Source organism: Eschrichtius robustus, chromosome 8 (genome assembly GCF_028021215.1).
Source record: "Eschrichtius robustus isolate mEscRob2 chromosome 8, mEscRob2.pri, whole genome shotgun sequence".
NCBI lineage: Eukaryota > Metazoa > Chordata > Mammalia > Artiodactyla > Eschrichtiidae > Eschrichtius > Eschrichtius robustus.
In genome coordinates, this window is record NC_090831.1 from 82728258 (window position 1) to 82749372 (window position 21115).

The 21115-nt window shown below is 41.5% G+C and overlaps 1 protein-coding gene across 1 annotated transcript in view; it reads left to right on the forward strand.

Annotated features, from left to right (window-relative positions):
- The window catches only part of CHN2 (chimerin 2), a 325693-nt gene that overhangs the window by 145008 nt on the left and 159570 nt on the right, over nucleotides 1–21115 (forward strand). The window contains exon 2 of the mRNA XM_068549225.1: nucleotides 13329–13367. Within this exon, the coding sequence (XP_068405326.1) occupies nucleotides 13329–13367 (39 nt within the window). The remainder of the gene's footprint in view (nucleotides 1–13328; nucleotides 13368–21115) is intronic.

Sequence of the window (21115 nt, forward strand, 5' to 3'; positions counted from 1 at the left end):
GGAGAGCGGGGGCTACTCTTCGTTGCAGTGCGCGGGCTTCTCATTGCAGTGGCTTCTCTTGTTGTGGAGCATGGGCTCTAGGCACGTGGGCTTCAGTAGTTGTGGCACGCAGGTTCAGTAGTTGTGGCTCGCGGGCTCTAGAGTGCAGGCTCAGTAGTTGTGGCGCACGGGCTTAGTTGCTCCACGGCATGTGGGATCTTCCCAGACCAGGGCTCAAACCCGTGTGCCCTGCATTGGCAGGCAGATTATTAACCACTGCACCACCAGGGAAGCCCCGTAATTACTTTTCAAATGTTTGTTTGCCTTCATTGCTGGACTGAAGGCACTTTGAAAGCAGGGACTGAGTTTGCCTTGCTCATGGCTATATCTTTATATAGCACTGTGTAGCACAGTGCCTGGCACATAAGTATTTGCCGAAGGGATGGATGGATGGATGGATGGATGGATGGATGGATGGATGGATGGATGGATGAATGGATGGATGGATAGGTGGATAGGTGGATAGAGGGATGAGTGAATAGATGGGTGAATGCATGGAGAGATGATTCAGGAAAATTGTAAAGATTAGATATACTGTATATAAGCAACCTACCCCCAAATCTAGAATCTACTGGGTACTTAAAATTCCTTCCCACTCTTGGTAGGAGACCTCACTTCCTCTTCTGTCTCTGCACTAAGACTTCCCTCTATTTGTCTCCAAATATAATACAGGCAAAAAAATCTTTCTTTCCTTGCCAGTAGCAACATTTCCAGGGCTCTGATTTATGAGCTGCTTTCATGCGAATTTAGTCTATCACTGCCACTACCACTATGTATGTAGAGACACATATACCCACAGTAAGCTCAAGGCACACAAGAAAGATATTATTATAATAGGAGAAGAAAATGGCTTTTCTAAATGGCAAGAGTAGAGAGCTGCCTGGAGGTACACCTAAGTTGTCTTTTCTAAGGAAGAAGACATCTTCTTCAGGAAAGAGATGTTTAAAAGAATAATTATCAAGAAATAACTGAGCAGTGGGAAGAGGGAATGGGGGAGGGGCAAGATAGGGGCTTAAGAGGTACAAACTATTATGTATAAAAATAAATAAGCTTATAAAAATAAATAAGCTACGAGGATATATTGTACAACACAGGGAATATAGCCAATATTTTATAATAACTACAGATGAAGTATAACCCTTAAAAATTGTGATTCACTATGTTGTACCTGTAACTTAACATTGTACATCAACTATATTGCAGTGAAAACGCTGAGTTCTAACCACTGGACTGCCAGGGAATGCCAAGAAAAGATTTTAAAAAGCCATTTTCTACTAAAAAGAGTAAAATACTCAGAAATAACTGAGTAAAACAATCTCTCTTTCCTCTCCATTTTAACAGCACTTTTCGGTCTAACCTTTCTATATAACATGCCACTTTCTACCTTATGCTTTGGTTACAATGCACATGTGGCCAGAAGTTGGATGCCCAGCAGGCAGTGCTTGTTGAATGGAGTGAATGAGCTGAAGTCTTTATTTCATCTTCTGATTTCTTGTGATTAGATTCTGCATCCTGCCTTTATAGCTACACCAGTGCCTAGTGCAATATTTTGTGCCAAGTAGTCTGTAAGTTCTAGGTAAATATTTGTTGGATGAATAAATGAATGCCTGGCTTCTGGAGGAAAGCCAGGAAGACATTCCTCTGATGAAAAGAATTTGTGAAGAGGCAGGCAAATGCTGGAAGGGAGATTGTCGGGGGCTGGGAGAGAAGAGAGGATTCCAGACTGAATGGAAGTAGTGAGTGTGGGGTTGTCTCTAAAGAAATAGCAGAGGAGGAAGTATGTGAATTTTAAAGGAGGAATTTATCCACCAGGAAAGCAGCTCCATCACGCTGGGAGGAACCTGCATGTTATAGAAACTTAGGACCAGGAAGTGGGGAGAAGGCCCTGGAGGAAAGGGAGACCAGGGACACGGGCAAGAGGTAATGACAATGATATCCAAATTAAAGCTCCTATGTCTTTTATCTCTCTTGATCCCCATCCCCCTTTATTGGAAAGAGACGTTCGCCTCCATGTCACTGCCACACCTCCTAAAAGATTTGTTCATACTCACAAGTTCAGTTTTCTCAACTTCCATTCACCCTTCATCTTATTTAACTGTGGCTTCTGCCCACACTCCATTGCAAGGTCATCATAAACCCCTTGTTGCTAAAGCAGTGGGTCCTCCTCATGCTTGTCTCATGTGAACAGCTTCTGATACACTTGACCACGTCTCCCTTTTAAAATCTTTCTTGTCTTGCCTTTCACATCACCCCATCTCATGGTTTCTCTCTTATCTCTCGGGTCTGTACTTACTCTCCTCTTCTTCTTATCCCTTAAATGTTGATGTTCCTGGGGGGTTCTGTCAAAGGCCTTGTGTGTCAACTACTTTAGGGGCTGCAGTCGCCATCTGTATGTTGGGGCTTCCATTTCTAGATCTCTTGCCTAGATCTCTCTTCTAAACTCCTAGCCCCTTAGATATGCTCACTTGGCTGTCCCATAGACATCTCTTTCCAACAGAGAAAAGCTGAGTGCATCACCATCTGCCCAACCTGCTCCTCCTCTGGTCTGGCCTATTTCTGTGAATGGCATCACTATCCATCCAGTTCCTTATGCCAAAAACCATTCATCTTCTTCCACCAGAAGTCATGTTTCCTCCTCTCCTTTTCTGTTTACGTCCAATTTATCACCAAGTCCTGTAGATTCTGTCTTCTCAACATCTTCCAAACCCATTCCATTTTCTCCATCTCCACTGACACTGTTCGAGTTCCAACCATTAGTGTCACCTGATTAGGTTACTACCCAGCTCCCTGATTGGTCTCCACCCCCCTTATCTTCCATCCCTCCCGTCTTCTCTTCCTCCAGTCTGATTTCACACTGCAGTTGGAGTGATCTTTCTGAAATGCAAACTGGATGCTGTATCCTCCTTGTGCATATTTCCCCTTCCTTCTAGAACAAAGGCAAGCCCTTAGCATGGTTTTAAAAGCCCTTCATTACCTGGCCCCTGCGTGCCTCTCTAATTTCATTCCTAGCCATTCTGAAACCTACACACACACACACACACACACACCCGTCCCCCCCACACACACCATGGTCTCTCTGTTTCAGCCAGCAGGCTGAACCACTTCTAGCTCTCAGCACCATGTTCTGTCTTGCCTTTGGTCCTGACAGGCCACACCTTGGTCTACTATTCACGATCCATGAGCCCATTTGCTCACAAAGGCACTCCTTGCCGTGGGCTGCTGTAAGTAGCTATCTGGGCGATAGCGTGCCTCCTTGACTAGGCTTAATGTGCAATGGTACTGAAGTTACTTATGATTCTCTCAGTCTTTGGGGACCCTAGGTCTTGCTCTTAGACTCCACTTTTCTGGGACGATTCTTGAAGGAGCCCTGGACAGAGCTGCTCGAGGCCAGATGTAACTGGCCCAGGCCCCATTCAGCCTTCTGAGGGTTAGGAAGTTCTGCTAGATACTCCTTTATATATCCTCTTGCTATTGGATTGCCTCCTTATTTGTTTGTATCCCTCAACAGGAAGGCAACAAATCTGCCTTTCACTTAGCCAACTTTTTATTGAGAAGCTACTACCTCCTGAATACAAGAGTCAGGGCCGTTCCAGTCATGCTGGTAGTGCCCAGCTGAGGGGATGGGTTAGGGCTGAACCCAGTCTGGGCTCCCCTCACCAGGCCTGTGCCCTGACTCAGGGCTGTGTCTCCCAAAGGAAGCATATTCTTCACACACAGGTGCTGTCCAGTGACCAAGCCATGCACCTGCCTGAAAGGAGCACCTTCTAAAATTCATTAGAGGTACTCGATAAGCTAAGGGTGACCCAGACTTCAGAGAACAAGATAAATGAGGTTCTTGCTCTCATAAGTGCTGTCTAGCCTGGGCTATATTTTTGTCTCAAAATACAAACAAAGAAATACACAAGCACATAGTAAAAAAAAAAAAAAAAAAATCAGATAGTGAAAAGGCTCTGCAAAGAATTTATAAAGGTATCCAAGACACAGCTTTAAGTTGAATGGTACAGGAAGATGTCTCTGGGGAGCCAGAACATTTAAGCTGAGATCCAAATGATAATGAAGCCGGCCATGTATAAATCAGAGGGAAGAGACTGTAACATCTCTAAGGCTGTGTAACATCTCTAAGGCTGAAACAACAAGGTTCTACTATACAGCACAGAGAACTATATTCAACATTCTATGATTAACCATAGTGGAAAAGAATGTTTAAAAAAAAGAATATATATATATACATATATATATGTATAATTGAATCACTTTGCTGTACGGCAGTAATGAACACAACATTGTAAATCAACTATACTTCAATAAAAATGGAAAAAAAAAAAAAAAGGCCAGAGTAGCTGAGGTATAGTGGGCAAGAGAGGAGACAAATGAGATGACCAGGGAGAGGTGGCCAGGGGCCAGATCACGCAGAGCTTGAAGCCCTACCTGCCTTGTTCACTGAGGCGTTCCCAGGGCCTGCCTCACTGTATTTATTCAATAAATACCTGTTGAACAGGAGAAACTCATCATGCCTCTACATACAGAATAAGTGGCCCAGACAGAAGCTCCGTGTAGCCTCAGTGCCCTCTAGTGACCACGAACTCCAGCCCAAGGCCCTCGATGGTTGGCTTCATCATCTTTAGAAAATCTCAGTTTAGCCTTGTCCTTGGGGCCCAGCCTGTGGGCCCAGCAGTAATTTCTGGAATATGTCTTACTAACTATTCTCTGCAATTAGGACTAAATCAGTTACAAAAAATCCCTGAAATGAGAGCGACAGTCAGACGCACACCAGGGCTTCATTCCTTACCCAAGCAGCAGCTTCCAAAGAGAATGCATGGATGTCTTATTTCTCAGGGGAGTGCCGGGGGCCTGGACAGGTGACAAGTGTTAGAACACATTTCTGTATCCCTTAGCCAGTGTGACAGCAAGAAAGCTCCATAATAGCCCTGACATCTCAATGTTTCACGGCAGTTAGGATGATCTCCAGGTCATCTCACTGCTCAGGCATGGCACTGTTGGGCTGGAATGGCCTGACAAGACCATAGCCGCAGGCTGCACACTCTGGCCCCTCACACGCTTCCGAAGACCCAAGCCTGGGCATCGTGTGTGTGTGTGTGTCTAGGATATGTTGCGGCATGTACACAAACATAGCATACTCCTTGGGCTGTCGTTGCTTGCTTTCGTTTGGATCCCAACCCATTCTGTGCCCATTAAGCCCAACAAATTCCAAACTGTCATCTCATTGTGAAGCTGTCCCGTGGCTGATTGAAAAACCTGTTTCCACCCAACTTCCCTGGAAAAAGCCCATGAACTGCAGCCCATTTGCAAATGTGTGCATCAATAAATCAGAAGTGACAGCAGAGACCTGGCTCTTCTGGGAGATGGGATGGCAGAGGGAGGGACCCAATCCTTCCACCCTCTATTTCCCAAATCATCCTCCTGATGCAGTATAGGCAGCTTCGCTTGAAATATTCTTAAGGGTGGGTCATCTCCAATTTCCTTGGTAGATCATTCTCAAAATTGGTGAATCTTTCACTCCTCTCATTTTCCAAAGCCCGTGCATGTGTTTTTCTGTGAGTCTCGTCATCCTCCACTGAGCCAAGCGAAGGAATCTGGCTCTCCTTGATGTTTACAGGTATTTCCTCTCTGGTTGTCACTTGCCCAAGTGTAGCACATGGTGTTCTGTAATTTTTCTTCATTAATCAGTCCCCAAATTCCTTTACACTTGCTCCTCAGGTGATTCCATCAAATCAACATATTTCTGGAGCTAAAAATGCTTGGAAGAATATAGCCTTCCAGCTGCAGCCACCAGAACTTGGGGGATTAGCGTGTTTTTGCCTTACTCCTTGGCCATATGTTTCCACAGGTTCATTCCCAGGAGCGTTCTGTGCAGCCATTTGCTTCCATACAAATGTACTTCGTTTCATTTGTATATTTTTTCTAATTGAGTATTAAAGGCATCAAAAATTAAAATGTATATTGATAACAGCCAGTGTTTGGTGAGAGTGTGGGGAAATGGGCATTCTTTCACACATGATTGAGAGTTCCAATTGATACATCTTTTTGAAGGCCATTTTCACAGTAGCTTTGAAAATCAGAAATACACCCATCACCCAGCAGTTCAACTTCCCAGAATATAAACTACGTGTATAGCCTATCATTGAAGCATTGTTTCAAAATATTGAAAATAACTTAAATGTCCATCAATTGGAAATGTTTACATAAGTGAATTAAGTGCATTTTGGTATTCTGGTACACAGATATAGTGGAAAACCAACCCACAGTTTTAAAAAAGGAAGCCACAGATCTGTATGTACTGACATGGAAAAAATGCCTAAGAAATATCATTAAGTTCAAAAGCAAATTGCAGGACACTATATATATGAGACCATTTTTATAAATTTTTATTTTAGCCTTTTACAAGACAAAATCTGGAAGGATTCGCAGAAGTCTATTTATGGTGCTTTTTTCTGAGGTTAGGAACTTTCTAAAATATACATTCTTTAATTGTTGGGATTTTTCTGCTTTGCTCTGTATTTTAACAGACATATTAAATTATTTTTGTCGTGCTCTTGATTTAGAAAGATGACTTTTTATGACACATGCTCTCTATCGCCCATCTCCCTCTCCTTGGGCCTCACACATGGAAGAGCTTTCCGTATGCTGATCCCAGAATTCCTCATCCTCCCCAACAGTTCAGAATGGCAGTGCTATCTTTTCAGGGTTTAGCTACTTCAGCACGTAAGGTTGTCTCAAAATTGTTTCTAAGGTTTTTTTTTTTTTTAATTTTTTATTTATTTATATTTATTTATTTTTTATTTATTTTTTATTATTTATTTATTTATTTATTTATTTATTTATTTATTTATTTATTTATTTATTTATTTATTTATTTATTTATTTATTTATTTATTTATTTATTTATTTATTTATTTATTTATTTATTTATTTATTTATTTATTTATTTATTTATTTATTTATTTATTTATTTATTTATTTATTTATTTATTTATTTATTTATTTATTTATTTATTTATTTATTTATTTATTTATTTATTTATTTATTTATTTATTTATTTATTTATTTATTTATTTATTTATTTATTTATTTATTTATTTATTTATTTATTTATTTATTTATTTATTTATTTATTTATTTATTTATTTATTTATTTATTTATTTATTTATTTATTTATTTATTTATTTATTTATTTATTTATTTATTTATTTATTTATTTATTTATTTATTTATTTATTTATTTATTTATTTATTTATTTATTTATTTATTTATTTATTTATTTATTTATTTATTTATTTATTTATTTATTTATTTATTGCTTGCTTGCTTGCTTGCTGTGTTGGGTCTTCCTTTCTGTGCGAGGGCTTTCTCCAGTTGTGGCGAGCGGGGTCCACTCTTCATCGCGGTGCGCGGGCCTCTCACTGTCGCGGCCTCTCTTGTTGCGGACCACAGGCTCCAGACGCGCAGGCTCAGTAATTGTGGCTCACGGGCCCAGCCGCTCCGCGGCATGTGGGATCCTCCCAGACCAGGGCTCGAACCCGCGTCCCCTGCATTGGCAGGCAGACTCTCAACCACTGCGCCACCAGGGAAGCCCTAAGGTTTTTTTTTTTTAACTTTTTATTTTATATTGGGGTATAGCCGATTAACAATGTTGTGATAGCTTCAGGTGCACAGCAAAGCGACTCAGCCATACATATACATGTATCCATTCTCCCCCAAACTCCACTTTTTTAACCTGTACCTCCAGGCCCCTCAAACCAGCTTTTCTTTCTTTTTTCCTTTCTTTTTGTTTCATATGTTCCAGTCTTTATAGATTATTTCATTTGTGTGGTTTTATTACCTATTTTTGTAAGGTTTTGGTTGTTTTCTAAGCATCTGTATCTTTTTTCCCCTTTTCCCTCCCTCTTCAATGAGCAGAGATACCTGCTTCCCAACCTGCTTAGAATTGCTCATTAGTATTTATTTCGCAGAATTTTTAAGAGGGCCAAGGGAATTGGGCTTGGCCTTTTACTGCAGAAGCCCTGGTCTCTTTTCTTTTGACTTCACCCTTAGCTCTTCTGGACTAATACTGTGCATGCTTCATGTGTTATTATAGGAATTATTTTTTATTGGATCTTTTTACTTCTGCTTCATTTTCAAGGTGGTGATTTATTTAGACAGCATGTTCAAAAAGAGGAACCACCTAGCGCTCCTATGAATTTATTTCTCATTCATGTTAATTTTTATACAAGCAGTATGAACAGAAAATTAGGAAATGCAGCTGAGCAGCAAGAGAAAACTAGAAATTGCCTATGTTTTCACTATCAGAAATAGCAAATGTTAATAATTGGGTTTATAGCCTTGTAGATCATTTCTGTGTATATAAATATTTATCTTTTCCTTAAAATGGGATCATATTTGTTGAATTGTTTTGTAACCTGATTTGTTTAGTGCATAATGTAGCATGAATATTTTCCTATGTCATTAAGGAAAGATAATAATAACAACAAAGATAGAGTTTACTACATGTTGGACAACCCATCCTATCTTCAAAACATGCTGTATGTTGGGTAGTAATATTACTCCCATTTTGTAAATTGAAAAACTGAAGCCCAGAGAGGTGAGATAACTTGCCTGAGGTAACACAGCTAGTAAGTGACAGACCTAGGTTTTGAACCCAGATAGTCTAGCTCTAGAGGCCGTGCTCTGGACCACAGAGCTCTGACCCATGCCATCATTTTCATGGCTATAGTAGATGGTAATTTATTTAACCCTTCCCTTCTTTCTGGGCTGTTAGATTCACTGTTATACACAAAGCAGCAATGAACACTCTGTTCAAACATTCATCTTTGTACACATGTTCAATTACTGCTTTAGGCTGAATTCCCATGAGTAGAATTGCTGAGTCAAAAAGTTTACACATTTTTTAAAGTTTGGATACATATTAGTAAACATTTTTAAGCAATTTATTTTCTAAGCCTCTTTGACCTTTATAATTCATTGTTCCTTTAGAATAATGTATCACTGCCCATCTGGGTTCAATGATAGTTTTTTCCTTAGAACATGGAGTGTCTTCTCTTCTACTTCCTCCTCCTTCCTTCTGCCTTATACCCATTTCTCTAAAATGTTTAACAAAATAGTACCCTTCCCCAAAGCATAATGCCTTTTGTTGTCAGCACTTCCTGTGTCTTATATCTCCTGGACTTTAACTGTTAGATGGGGTATGTGTATTAGTGGAATACTGTCCCACCATTTGACTTGATGCCAATTTTTTTTTTAATTTTTACTTTATATTGGAGTACAGTGGATTTACAGTGCTGTGTTAGTTTCAGGTGTACAGCAAAGTGACTTAGTTATACATATACATATATCTATTCTTTTCCAGATTCTTCTCCCATATAGGTTATTACAAAGTATTGAGTACACTTCCCTGTGCTACACAGTAGGTCCTTGTTGTTTATCTATTTTATATACAGTAGTGTGTATATGTTAATCCCAGCCTCCTAATTTATCCCCCCCTGACCTTTCCCCTTTGGTAACTCTAAGTTTGTTTTCTAAGTCTCCGAGTATGTTTCTGTTTTGTAAATAAGCTCACTTGTATCATTTTATTAGATTCCACGTATAAGTGGTATCATATGATATTTATCATTGTCTGCTTCATATGACTGATTTTCTTTCTTTTCTCTATTTTATTTTTTCTTCCAAGCGTCACAAGCATTGCAGTAACAAATCTGTTATATAACTTTTTTTCCTGATGTTAGTCTCTGTAAAGTAGGGTGGGCTGCCTGGTAAGGTTGACAGTGTGTCAGAGGCTGGAGGGCAGAGCTCCCTTCTCTGATCCCACCTCTGCCTCCCGCTTGTTTTATGACCTTGAGAAAGCCACTTCATCATTCTCGTTTCATGTTCCTCATTTGCTAAATGAGGAAGGTGAACTGAATGACCTAGAAAACCTATTCCAGGTTTAAAAAAAAAAATACGGTGTCAGGCTATCCAAGAGTAAAGCAGACTTTTAAAAACTATTGTGTGAAACTGGGACAAATGTGATGTTGGCAGGGCCATGTTGGACGCAGCTAGAGGTTCGTGTCAACATATTAAAAATGTTTTGTGCCTTGTCTCTTGGCCAAGGCCTCCTGACAGTGCGCTTTAGTGGCTCGTGAAACGAATCCCTAAGACCAAGGTAATTATAGTTGTTCCACTGAAGCATGACAAATGGCCTCTCACTTTGAATGCGTTTATGAGAAAGAGAAACCTTCCATGACAACAGCACTGGAACTTAGTTACAGGCTCCAGGTCTGGGGGCAAGAATGGAGATAGTCACTGGCTGTGGCCAAGCGAGAGAAGACAAGAGCCTGAGCTCACCCGGGAAGAACCAGGACCGGGTGATACAACAGTGACAACAGCACAATGACAACATTAGTGGGGCTTCATGGAGAACTTGCTATTTGCCAGGCACTGTCCCAAGAACTTTATATATATTATCTCATTTAATTGACACAATAACCCTAAGAGATCGGTTATGAGGTAGGTACATTTATTTTTCTGTTTGATAAAGATAAGTATTGAGAGGCTCTTAAAAGAAGTTGAGTAACGTGCTTCAAGTTATTCAGCCAATAGTTGTCAGAGGTAAGATATGAACCCTGAGAGTTTGTTCATTTATTTAACACATGCTGTTTGAATGTCTGTTATATGCCAGGCACCCTTCTAAGGGCTGATGAGACCTAAGTGAACGAGGCAAAATTTCTGCTTGTATGGAGTTTGGCTAATAGTGGGATGAGCCCAGTAATAACAAGCGAATGAATCAATAAATAATTTCAGATGGTAATAAGTGCTGTGAAGGAGAGTGAGTGCGGTTGGGGGAAGGCTGCTTTACACAGGATTGACAGGGGTGGCCCATGGGAGGTGACATTTGAGCTGAGCCCTGCATGACAGAGCAAGTCAGCTGTGCAAAGCTCTATTGGAGGAGAGTTCTTACATGGAGGGTCCACAGGAGCAAAGGCCAGGGGCTCAGAAGAACTTGGCTTGTTCTAGGAAGAGAGAGAAGGCCAGTATGGTTGGATGATACATGAAAAGGGGGGAAGTGCCTGCAATGGAGTGAAGAGGAGGGCAGGGACCAGAGGACACAGGGCCTTGGAGGCCAGAGTATAATGTTTGTATTTTATTCCAAGTGCAGATGAGAGACATTGGAGGATTTTAAGCAAGGGAGCATTGTGATCTCCCGTCTCTGTGGATGGCTTTCTTCTCCTCTTTGTGACGTTGCCAACAAGGAGCAACCAGAAAGGGATAAGGTGTTTATGTGCAGGGAAGCCTAAATGAAAGTTTAAAGGTTAGGAGCCAGCATTTCAGATGAATCAAAATTCTAGGTTTTTCACAGAGCAAGACTGAGATGAACAGTGAGAGGCCATCTAATCCAAACTTCTGACTTTAGGTAAGAAGACCTTAGGAAATCCAAGTTGAGCATCTGAACTATGTTTGAAAACCTGCATTAAGGAGACTATTTATTTGGGGGGGAACTTCCCTGACTATGTAGAAAGCTGCACTCTAGGTTCTGAATATTCTTGACAACTTCTTGGTCTGGGGGTTGTACTTACCTTATAGAGTAAATCTCATCCAAAATAACAAGACAGCTTTGGATAGATGACATCTCAGGGATTCATACTTCGATGCAGTCTGGTGTGTGTGTGTGTGTGTGTGTGTGTGTGTATTGATCTTTATCTTTGAAAAATATTTTTGAAGGTGTCATCAATAGTTTAACATTCAGGACCTGGTTTTTCTGGTGAGATGGTATTTTATGGATGGTTCTAGAATTTTGTTGTAAACTCGGCAACATGATATATTTTATTTGAATGTTATTATAAACACTCATCTTAACCCATTAAAATTGGTCTGTGTCACATATAAGATGAAAATAATTGCTTCTTTAGGTTAAAAGCTCACTATTACATTGTCTACTTTGACAAAAGTATTAAGAGCTTCACTTTTATTTAGCAAACTAGGTTTGAATAACAACATAAACCATTATTAATACACTGTATTTGTGTGTGTGCCTATGTGGCCGATTATCCATAGGTAGGTTCCTGACAATGCAAGCCTAAGAATCCAGATGCATTTGTATGAAACTATCTTAGGAGGTGTTTAGTTGCCTCTGTGATAGGATGGGCCCCAGAAAGCAAGTATGAATTGTGAAAGAACTTAATTTAAGCTACATAACTGTAATTGAGTAGGATTTGGGGAAGTTCACCACTCTTGAGTTACTTTTTATTGATAGTAAGTATATTTGTTTCTTAGGAGGGGAAAAATTCTCAAACTCTCTTACTGCATGAGATTAGAAAATTTCTGTTCCTTTGCATGAAAGTAGTATGTGACAGTGTACAAGGACAAGGGCAGCATAAGGATGGGTGTGGGATGCCATAGGGTTGCAGGATGACAAAAACAGAGTTTCCTTATCAAAAAGCGCTGAATTAGAGAACTCGTAAAGCTTCCCCAGCTTAACATTCTATGAGTCGGGGAAAAGGATTTTTCCCTCTGGCTGTTTAAGCTAGAGTATGTTTTACCAAGACCTTAGCTATGAGCTCAGGAGGGCTCTAATAACTCCATCAAAATTATAAATTCAGCCGTCAGCACTGGGATTGTTGAGTTGACTGAACAAGCAGATTTTCTCCATTGTCTGCTGTCTAGATTGATGAATAACAATTTCGTCCTCTCCATTTTGTTGTAACTCTTTCACTCTGACACTGATTGCTGAGAGGTTTTCTGGAAATTTCCTAAGTCACACACTGGAGTAAATTCAAGGACATAATGCGATTCCAATTGAATCATCAGTGTCTCAGCTGTCAGACCTAGGAGTTCAGTTGGTTGAGTTGTACAACTTCAACAGATTTAATATTACATACTTGCCACTTTGCGTCTTGCCCTCAAGTCTTAATAAATGGGCTAAAGGTCTGACTGGAATCTGTGAGATAAATTATATGTTTATTATGCCAAGTTAAGTAAATACTCTTTGAAAGGATTACTGGAGGGTACAATCAAGTTAATTGCTTTAAAAATCTTTTTTGATTTACTGGGCTCTATGAAAATGGTTAAGCAATTGATTCTGTCATGGTAAGTGACATGAAGAAAGTGGTGTTGGATCCACAAGGGTTGCCATGTACACTTCCCCCCTCATGCCTGGAACTGTCCCGTAAACGAGCTGAGAGGCCCCCGGGACCAGAAGGCAAGTACTGCTGACAGACAGTTGTTCCTCCAGAGAAGACACAAGTTGACAGTTTGACGTTCAAGCTGACGGATTGATTTCTTTCTTTTTATTCTAGATGCTGAAGAATACCAGCCTCCAATATGGAAATCATACTGTGAGTATCTAAAATCAGAATCTCCTCAGAAGTCTTTAGTTGGCCTGCCTTTTGAACAATTTTTGCTGTTGATTTAGTGCACACAACCTCTCGCATCACAGCACTGCAAACCCAAATCTCTCTTTCTCTGCTAAGGAGAGATATTGGTCAGAGAGAACTGGAAGAGCCCTGTCCCCTGGCCAGGACCTCTGAGAGCCAGCTGCCTGTGACCCGCTTATGGAAATGCTTAGGGGAAAAAAAGATGCACATTCTGACTCTCTACCTTTCTTTGGGACTTTCCTTGTCTTCCTTCCTTCTTTCCATCCTTCCTTCCTCTTTTTTTTTTCACAGTTGGTCAGCATGGGTTAGTGTGTTGACTTCCATGAATTATGTTCTTGGCTGTTCATCTTAAAGCTGTAATATCAAATGACATTTACCACAGAAAAATTAACAGATAGCAATGGATAATGTTTGGTCACTAAGGGTGACTCCTTAGAAACAGAGATCATTATCTGATCATCGATCATCAATCCGTCTCCCCTCATGAAGGCAGGCACTTGTCATCCCCTCAAGCTGGTTTTCTCTTTCCTTAGTATCATCCGCCTGACTAAGTAATTCTCCAGTGACAGAGGGGAGGAGTGTGGTGTGGGGAGCCCACTGTGCTGAGAGCCAGGGGAACAGGCTCTCATTCAGGCTCTGCTTCTAGACAGCAATAATAAGAATAATTATTTCTATCATTATTATTTTTTTTTTAATTATTTATTTATTTATTTATGGCTGTGTTGGGTCTTCGTTTCTGTGCGAGGGCTTTCTCTAGTTGCGGCAAGTGGGAGCCACTCTTCATCGCGGTGCGCAGGCCTCTCACTACCGCAGCCTCTCTTGTGGCGGAGCACAGGCTCCAGACGCGCAGGCTCAGTAATTGTGGCTCACGGGCCCAGTTGCTCCGCGGCACGTGGGATCTTCCCAGACCAGGGCTCGACCCCGTATCCCCTGCATTGGCAGGCAGATTCTCAACCACTGCGCCACCAGGGAAGCCCCTTTCTATCATTATTGATGTTGCCCTTGTTTCTACCGCCCGTCGAGACCTGCAGCGTGCCAGCCACCATGCTAGCTCTGTGCCTGAAGTCGCAAATCACACCACAGCCCTAAGCGACCAGTACCACTCTTATCCCTGTTTCACATACAAAGAAACCACAGCTCAGAGGGGTTCAGTAACTTGGCAGAGGTTTTATGAGAAACCTTGGAGTGGCATTCAGAGTGGAACCCAGAAGCAAGCCAGACTCACAGCCTGCAAGTTGCCAATCTTTTTTTCTTTCTATTTAAAATTGTATACATAAGTATAGAGATAAGTATATACATATACACAGACACACACACATATGCATATACCTGTGTATGTATGTATTTGTTACAAAAGCAATACAAAGCTACATAAAAGACAAACGTTAGAGAAATACATAAAGCTGAGAGCAAAAATTTCCCATAGGCCGCATACCAGCTCTCACCCCATATTCCACTCCTCTTTTCCAATCACTGGCCCTGTCAGTTTTGGAAAGCATATCTTTCCACGTGTTTAAAATACACATGCCTAATAGTTTGTTGTTGTTCCCTTTTGTAAAAATGGGTTTATGCTGTACCCGGTGTCCTTCAACTTGCTTGTTTCACTTCACAAATACCTTGTTTTTATCTTCCTATGTCAGCATATAGAGAGGCACCTCATTCTTTATTACATGAGTCTGTTCTTCCATCTGTGAAATAAAGGGGTTGTGCTGGGTCTCTAAGGGCCCTTCCAATCTAATGTTATGCATTCTGATCTTCTATTTTAAAAGGCAATGCTAATGACTAAGTAATTGGATGTTTTTGTTTGTTTGTTTCCTAATGGAGTGTGAAGCGCTCTGGCAGTAAATCAACAAAATATCTGTAGTGAGAGGTATTGGGGGTCCCGTGACTCACTGTTCCTTGCACACTGCCTTACACACAGCCTTGCGTACGTTAACTACGCAATAAATATTTGTTGAGTGAATGCCACCGCAGAGAGCTTTACTGAAGCGAGAAGATGGCACTGGCTCAAATTCATTTCGCTTTTTGCTAAGAGACCTTGGGCCACCCAGTGTATCTCTTAAAAGCACTTTTATGTCCTAAGGAAACCAGAAAAGGTGTTGTTAATTACATGTTCCTATATCAATTTTACCAGAGTATATTGGTCTTAAGTTTGATTTTTTGATCTAAACAAGTTGTGTGTGTGTGTTTGTGTTTAATTTGCTCTAGGATCATAAAACTTTAGATGCAGAAGGGATAGTTGAGGCCATTTAATACAAACCATTTAATGACATATATGAAGTTCCTCTTTATTCTACTCAACTAATAGTCATCCAGGCTGTATTTGAGGGTCTCTAGTGATGCAGAACTCTACAACTGAAGGGAGTATGCCAACAGCAGGGCCATCCACAGCATCAAAAACAGGTTGATCGAAGATCCACAGGGTACTACTGAGAAAGCACTCTCTTTTGGTTGTCCTGAGTCCATTAATTCTTTGAATTAGGGTGTTGGACTACTATAAACTCATCTAACAATATCATTACCAAGCTCATGCTACTCCCTCTTATTCCCAAGTTTATCATCTACTCATTTGGTCTTTCAGCAGACATACATTATAAGCATTAGGATAAGCATTAGGAATCAACAGTAGCTAAAATGTGGTCCATACTTTCCTCCAATTTACGGTCTAGAAAGGAGACAGATGTAACCAATTAACATGCAAATGGACTGAAGCAACAATATACTACTGCTCCTCTACCTCCTGGGATTAGAGAAGACTTTCTAAAAGAGGTTAAAGTTGCATGTGGGTCTTGAAGGATAAATAAAGAGAAGAAATCTGAGGGCCTTGAAGAACTTCATGAGATACATGTTAATATCCAAGTATGTTAAAACAATAGCATTTTCCTTATCTGAAAATCCAACAAACCTATCAGAATATGAAATTTGTTTGGTTTTAAATAACCTGTTGGTAAACCCATTCTGAACCTCAGGAATCACCAAGCTGTTTCTCTTTGAAATACTCACAAACCATCCTTTCAGAGATTAATTTTACATGTTGATGTCAGACTCATTAACATATCATCTATGGAATCCATACTTTCCCATCACACAATTTTCTAGCTCTGGCATTTACTTGGTACTTTGAAATTTCTCATACATTTACCAGATACAGTTCATTTTTGCCATATTATAGGACTTGGTTTGAAAACTGATTATTTACAATGATTTTAGGAGTATATAGGTATGTCTTTGCTTTCATCCATCACCTATTGTTGGCTGTAATATTGACTTATTTGATATCAGATTCTTATTATGAAGCCTTAGTCCCAATTATAACGTTATTCCTAAAAGAAAATTAGTCTGCCTCATAATGATCCATTTTAAGAAGCTGTTTTTAAATTTTAATACTAATTGCAATGCTCTTAGGTGCAAGTAACAGAATATTCCTCTCAAACGCATTGATTGACATAAGCAAAAAGTCTAGAGGCACTGGCTTCAGGCATGACTTGGTCCAGCAACTCAAACGACATTATTAGAACCCAATGTGTACCTCTTCCTTTCTTGGCTCCGCTTTCCTAGGTTTGCCTCCACTGTTAGTAGGCTTTTCTCTTGTAACCCCCAGAGAGCTACCAATAGCACCAGGGCTACCACATCCACGTTTAAGAGCAACAGGCAGAAGGACAGTCTACTGCAAGCAAAAGTCTTAGAATTGAGTCTTAGCCGTATTTGACATGGGTTCCCAACCCTGACTCCATCACTGTGGTCAGAGAGTTGAGATATACTAACTGCCCTAAACCCATCAGGGCTCACCACTGGAACTCAGGAAGGTTTACATAGGAGTGACTGGAAACTTTGGAGTACCGTTAAAATGGGGAAGATGGAAATGGACGCCTAGAAGGCAACCAATGAATGTCTGATTTAGAAATTTAGAAGAATGAGGAACCTTAGAAATCAGCTCTCTAAATATTTTCTATAAAGTAGATTGCTTATTCATTCATTCATTCATTCATTCATTCAACAAATGCATATTAAGTCTTTGCCTTAGACCAGGCAGTGTGCTTTGAGCTGTGGGACTGCAAGGATGGATAAGACTCCATCTTGACTCAAAGAACAATGATGCCACATGAAGTCCCTTAAGTTCCTGCCTTTCCTGCTCCCCTTTCTTTCTTAGAAGCTAATGCTATCACTTCCTGAGCTGATTATTTGGTAAGAATAATCTTGTCCCAAAGTATCATATATCTACATCTAGTCCTTAATACTCAAGACCAAACCCCAAAGCATTGGTGAAATCACTGAGAAGTATTTGGTTTCAATTCTTTTAAAAAAGCTATTTTCAAGTTTACTTTAAAAATAAAGTAAAGCCACATTCTAAACTTTAAGCCAGAACTATGAACTAAGCAGATGAGTTTAAAAGCCAACCACCATGGGTATACTCTGGAAGATTTTATTGTTTAAGAGGCCAAGTGCCAATTAGGCAGCAGATGCTGTGGCCAACATCTCTCCCCGGAGACTCTCCTGGGCAGCAGGTCAGGCAGTCACAGCTTGTGCCTGTTTTTCTAAAGAGGAGTTTAGAACCTCAGAATTCTGATCCACAGGCCCCAGGCATCAGAGTCACCTGGGGAGAATAGTTATCATAACCATTCCTCAGCCTGACGCCAGATTTCTGAATCGGAAGAGTGGGGGGATCTGCAGTTTATCACACCCCACAGGTGCTTCTTATACACACTTAGGCCTGAGACCCCCTGGTTCAAGTCTACACAGCCTCATCCTCAGGCTTTTCACTGTGCCATGGGACCAGAGGAGAGCTCCATCCCCAGTAAGACTGGACATTCTGTTAGCAAGACAAGGCCTGCACACAGTTGCCTGGCCTGGAAGTGGGGCTGAGCCAAGAGGCCATTGAAAGCCCCTGCTATTTCTTACTCACACCCGTGAGTTTTTTCCCATGAAAACCGGGAAGACATGGGCAGTGAGCGGGGTGGCACTGGGTCAGTGTCACAGCCAAGTGGCCAGGTTAGGCTCCTGGATCCACATGCCCTCTTAAGTGATAAGTGGCTGTTAGAGGACATCCCTGCAGGGTCTTTTAGGAGCTGACGGGTTTGGACTGGGCTTAGCATCACCCAGGCCAGGACTTTCACTCGGCCTCCATGGGGAGTGGGTTGATTGTGTTACCAGAGGATGAGCCGAGTTTTCTTACTGAAGAAAAAAATAAAACACTCTCTCAGTGAGCTCTTGATTTCTCAATCTGCTTCAGGTTTCCTGGGGAGCAGGGGATCCCCTTCTCTTACCTCCATGTTCCCTAGTGACCATCCCACCCCATCCCCCTGCCTAACAGCTTATTCCAGAATAAGAGTTCTCTCTTGTGCTGCAAGGACCCAGGGCTGGGGAGTGCCGGGGACAGATTTGGAGCATGGCCGTAGAAGCACAGTCTATCATCTTGCCCCTTAGCACACAGAATCACCCAAGCAGTGACATTTGTTATTGCATTTTGCTTGTGACGTGGGTTTGTTGAACAAAGAAAATTCAAGACATGACATTTTCAAGATTATGTGACATGTTTCAGTTATATTAAATGGGCCTCATGGATGTTTGTTTCGTTATAGCCAACCTTGAAAATGAGGGACTGGGGCTGAAGCTGAGATAGAGTCTAGGGCCCCATTTTTTTCTGTGGCTGCCATGGCAATTGGTTGTCATCTCATTATCTTTATAGAGACATATTATTCAGATGGCAAACAGGCTTTGTCGATTTCTATTGCTTGGAACAGCACTGAGCAGATTTTGTAGATCCTGAGACCTGCTCACTGAAAAATAAGGATTGATTAATGATGTGTGCTGCCCAGAGACCAGCAAGGAGAGGTGGCACCCCTGGCTTGAGGGTTTTTCAGGGACACCCCCCCTCAAAGTTACTCCTGGCTGGGACTATTTCCGGTTGTAAGACTGGTGAATGACCATGTTTCTCTTTACTCAGAGGATACCTAGAGGATACAGCTAAGGGCTTTAGCCTGTTGACACAGGAGAGGAACTGTCCCTTACATTCCTTCTCCTGTAATCTCTGTGATTGTTAGTGGCGTCTCAATCTTTCAAGCATTCAAGGCCCTTTCCTCCATTCAATTTGTAATCCAGCCCTGGCCATCCTCCTCTGCAATCAACTCACCTCCTCATCTGCATTTCTACTAGTGTTGTCCTAACTCGCACTTTCAGGATCTCCTTTACGTACAACTAAAATACAGTTCTCTTTTGCTTCCCTGCCTCCAAGGATCCCCCTCCGATGCTTCCTTCAGTGAAGCAAAGGGCAGTGGCCCCCACTCCTGGCTGTGTGTTGGAATCTCCCAAAGACCTTTAAAAAGAACATATTTCGGGGCCCCTTGCCAGGCTGGCAGAGTGAGCATCGCCAGAGACGATGGTGTCTGAGAATCTGTATCTTATAATTATATAATTTATATTTTAGCTCTTCGAAGATTCTAATGCAAGCAACCCCACTTGGGACCGCTCCACCATCTGCCTTAGGGACCACTGGTGAGGCTGAAAAATATAGACCTTGGGACCTGGAAATCAGACCTTAAATCTTGATTTCATCATATTATCTGTGTGACCTTGAGCTTCTTCACAGCTTGGCGTCTCCACTACTTTGTCACTGAGGGGGAGAATAACAGTTACCTTGGAGGTTGGTTGGGAGGAGTAAATGAGGAAATGTAGATAAGGTGTCTGGCACACAGTAGGTCTCCAGAAAATGAGAACTTCTATTTTTCTGAACAGTCTTATCCTTATTGTCATTATTCTGAAACAGACCAGATCATGTCACCTCCCTGCTCAAAACACGTCACTGTCCCCCCATTGCTGACAGAAGAACATCCATGCTTCCTACCATGACCTTCAAGGTTCAGTCCCACATGGCCTCCTCCCACATCTGCCCACCCCGGGGCAACAGCACACTGGACTCTCACGGACCAATCAGCACGTCATTCCCTTTTACTGCTGGGGCTCTTTCCTCTATCTGTACCCCCCTCTCTTTTCTCTACCTGTGGAAACCCTGCTAACTCTTCAAGGAGAGCCCCATGCTTCTCCCCTCGGGAAGCCATCCTGACCACCTGAGTAAAAAGAACTGCTTCCTCATCTGCCCTTAATTAAAGCACTTGGCCCTTCCTGGTTTTGTTTCTCCACGTGCATCTCCCTCACTGGATCAGTGTCCTTGAAGGAATGGCTTGTGACCCATGGGTCAATGCATACAAATATGCATTAAGCATCTGCTATGTGCCAAGCACTGTTTTAGGCGCTGAGCGTCCCACAGTGGAAAGAACAAAGTCCCTGCCCCCAAAGAGCCTACACATTAGTCAAGGGAGACAGCACACAAAATAAACAAATACAGTGTGTTAATGGTGATGAGTACTGTGAAGAAACATGAAATGGTGTAAAGGTAGCGGAGTGATGGGATGGAATTTTATACCAAGTCGGGCAAGTCAGGGAAGACCTGAATGAAGGGGGAGGAGTGCCATCTGAACATCTTGGGAAAGAGCAATCCAGGTGGAGGGCACAGCAAGTGCAAAGGCCCTGAGGCATAGAAAAATAAACCAGGGCTTTGGAATCGAAAGGATACATTTTAGCTGGATGCTCTGGGGCAAATATTTCACTCTGGGCACTTATTTCCTCATATAAAAAATGAGCATGGTAATGATACGTTCCGTCCTCGGAGCTCTTGTGAACGTTCAGTAAGACATTGCTCCTGCCACATAACA